The 2556-nt window shown below is 43.5% G+C and overlaps 1 protein-coding gene across 1 annotated transcript in view; it reads left to right on the forward strand.

Moving 5' to 3' along the window:
- Positions 1-2556, forward strand: part of LOC111252694 (uncharacterized) — a 19675-nt gene continuing 17119 nt past the window's right edge. Inside the window, exons 1-5 of the mRNA XM_086992556.1 lie at positions 1-160; positions 554-781; positions 940-1195; positions 1272-1510; positions 1785-2552. Of these exons, the coding sequence (XP_086848682.1) occupies positions 559-781; positions 940-1195; positions 1272-1510; positions 1785-2552 (1486 nt within the window). The 5' untranslated portion in view covers positions 1-160; positions 554-558. The remainder of the gene's footprint in view (positions 161-553; positions 782-939; positions 1196-1271; positions 1511-1784; positions 2553-2556) is intronic.

The raw sequence follows: 2556 nt of genomic DNA on the forward strand, positions 1-2556 counted from the left end.
CAAAGGCTGCCTGCGGACCCCACAAATCCTTGTGAGACATGCTACTGTGTGAGGAACAGTTCTGCTTGTGTCCTTCAAGACTGCGTGCTACATATTGAGGGCTGCTCGCCAGTTTTTAATAAACGCAAACCAACATGTTGTCCTTCGAGATACGATTGCTGTAAGCCTACACACCGAATAAATTAGTCACTCATAGATTAATAAATACTTTAAAAAGACTATCTTGTTTCTGAATATATTCAGGAAAAGAGAAGTTATGGTAGATTTTTTAGAAAATGTTTAATCCGAACAAATAAGTGGATGCACTTTTATATAAACACATGAAGTTTACGATGACTGCATAGAGATTCAATAGGCCTTTTACGATAACTGTTGACCGCATTTTTCGGCCCATATTTTACGAGACTCTAAGACAAATAATTTATGAGCAAGTTCCCAGCTTTTAGGCCAAATATTATTCCTAGTTCAGTATAAAAAATAGAGATGCACCGAAACATTTGTTTTAGTGTAATTTTTTATATCAATCTATTTTTTATTTAATTTAAATTTACAGCTGCTATGGCGGACCAAGAAACTTTAACAACTGTCGCTCCTGGAGGCTGTGAGCATGAGGGAATGATGTTCGTCACTGGTGACTCAGTGCCCAGTGTCGACAAGTGCCAGAACTGTTATTGCATGCCAAATAATACTGTTATCTGTCAGAGCCAGGAGTGTCAGACACCCCCAGGATGCACCGCTGGAGAACTTCAAGAAGGAGAATGCTGTCCCACCAAATTTGATTGTAAGCACATCATTGTAACTCAGTTATCGAATTATCATCTCCTTTAGGAAATCATTATCATATATACCCTCGTCATTACAGCAACATGCACTTATCATTCTGCTAAATAATCATACTACAGAAACCGTTATTCATCATACTATGCTTTTTCTGAGCAGGCCCTACGACGACTACAATTGTGCCTCTTGAGGAGGCCACAGCCGTAGAAATGGAAGACACTACCACCACGCCGAAGTCAGCATCTAGTTCACCTGAACTCGCAACCGAAACTTCCTCTACTGACCTAGGGTCTCAAGCTATTACTGCTGAAACGGAACAACCTGTATTTTTCTCGGAAGCAACAACGGCGTCAGCTGAGGAAACCACACGGATCTCCGATGGCGGGTCCCGAGAGGAGCAAGGAAGAGCCGATGAGTAAGTTCCTCTGTGTAGCACATAATTTGGCGGATAGAAAATCGTTTGAACATAGTGCAATAACACAGTTTCTCAGTTCTTCCAGGTGTGATGTCGACGGCGTGGTGTACAAAATAAGTGAGACTATTCGGATGAAAGACCCGTGCTTAGCCAACTGCACATGTGGAGCCGAAGGTGTAATTCAGTGTGATCACATCTCCTGCCATGAGCCTCAAGAGGACGTTTCGAATTGTAAGGTGGTCAAGGAAGATAGCCAGTGCTGCCCCTACTACGACTGCCCTCAAGACAAAACGACGCCGGCTCCCAGTCTCAATGGTAAATTGCTATAATAGTCGACCGTGAAATATGAAGTACCGACAAGCTTGTATAGCAATTGTATAGTGACTCACTACATACACAGACACTTTTTACTACCGATAAGAAAACATGATCGGACAAAATGGATAGGGAATAAAGCTATAGACCCTTTGTTACTGGGCAGATACGTTTTCTATCATAATGTTTGTATGCTTGTTGGTCAGCTTGATAAATGTCCTATAATTATATACGTAATACATGTTTTCAAATTGGATTTTATTTGTTCTCGCAGATTGCGTCATCGACGGCAAAACGTATTCGCACAACACAACGGTACCTCAGGATGACCCTTGTAAGAGTTGCACATGCCTCTTCGAGGAACTTGTCTGTGCTGTAGAAGAATGTGTTGAGGACGGTTGTACATTATTGCCACCAACAAAGGACATTTGCTGTAACTATATGTGCGAAGACGAAGAGGACGAAACAGGTACCACTCCCATTCCTTCCGATGACGTTAAATCAGTGTCTACTACAACGATTCCAGATCTCGAAGCAGTAAGTGAAGTGACTGGTTCTACTGAAAGCACAACCACAGTTGAGGCTTCTTCAGAGGGCGCAGCCGACACTGCGACTGCATCGAGCACCGAACCTTCGAAAATGACCAGCCTCTTCTTATTTGCTTCGATGGAAAATACGTCCACGGAGAGCTCTAGTGACGTTCCACCACAAGAATCATCAACTACCCATACTTCAAGTGAATTATCAACTGTAGAATCTTCAAGTGAGGTGTCTAGCGGCAGCTCCACGGAAGCTCTTTCCGAAGAAACAACAAGTGTTCCCCCGTCCGAGCAAACTACTGAATCCTCTACCGAAATGTTGGAACAATCCTCCACGGCGTCTTCAACAGGAGCAACTAGTGAAGCTGCCACAGGAGCTTCTAGTGAAGGGTCTACTGAGGCATCTAGTGAAGCCTCGACAGTAGCTTCCAGCGAAGGGTCTACTGAGGCATCTAGTGAAGCCTCCACAGAAGCTTCCAGCGAAGGGTCTACTGAGGCATCTAGTGA

Source organism: Varroa destructor, unplaced genomic scaffold (genome assembly GCF_002443255.2).
Source record: "Varroa destructor unplaced genomic scaffold, Vdes_3.0 BEIS01000006.1, whole genome shotgun sequence".
NCBI lineage: Eukaryota > Metazoa > Arthropoda > Arachnida > Mesostigmata > Varroidae > Varroa > Varroa destructor.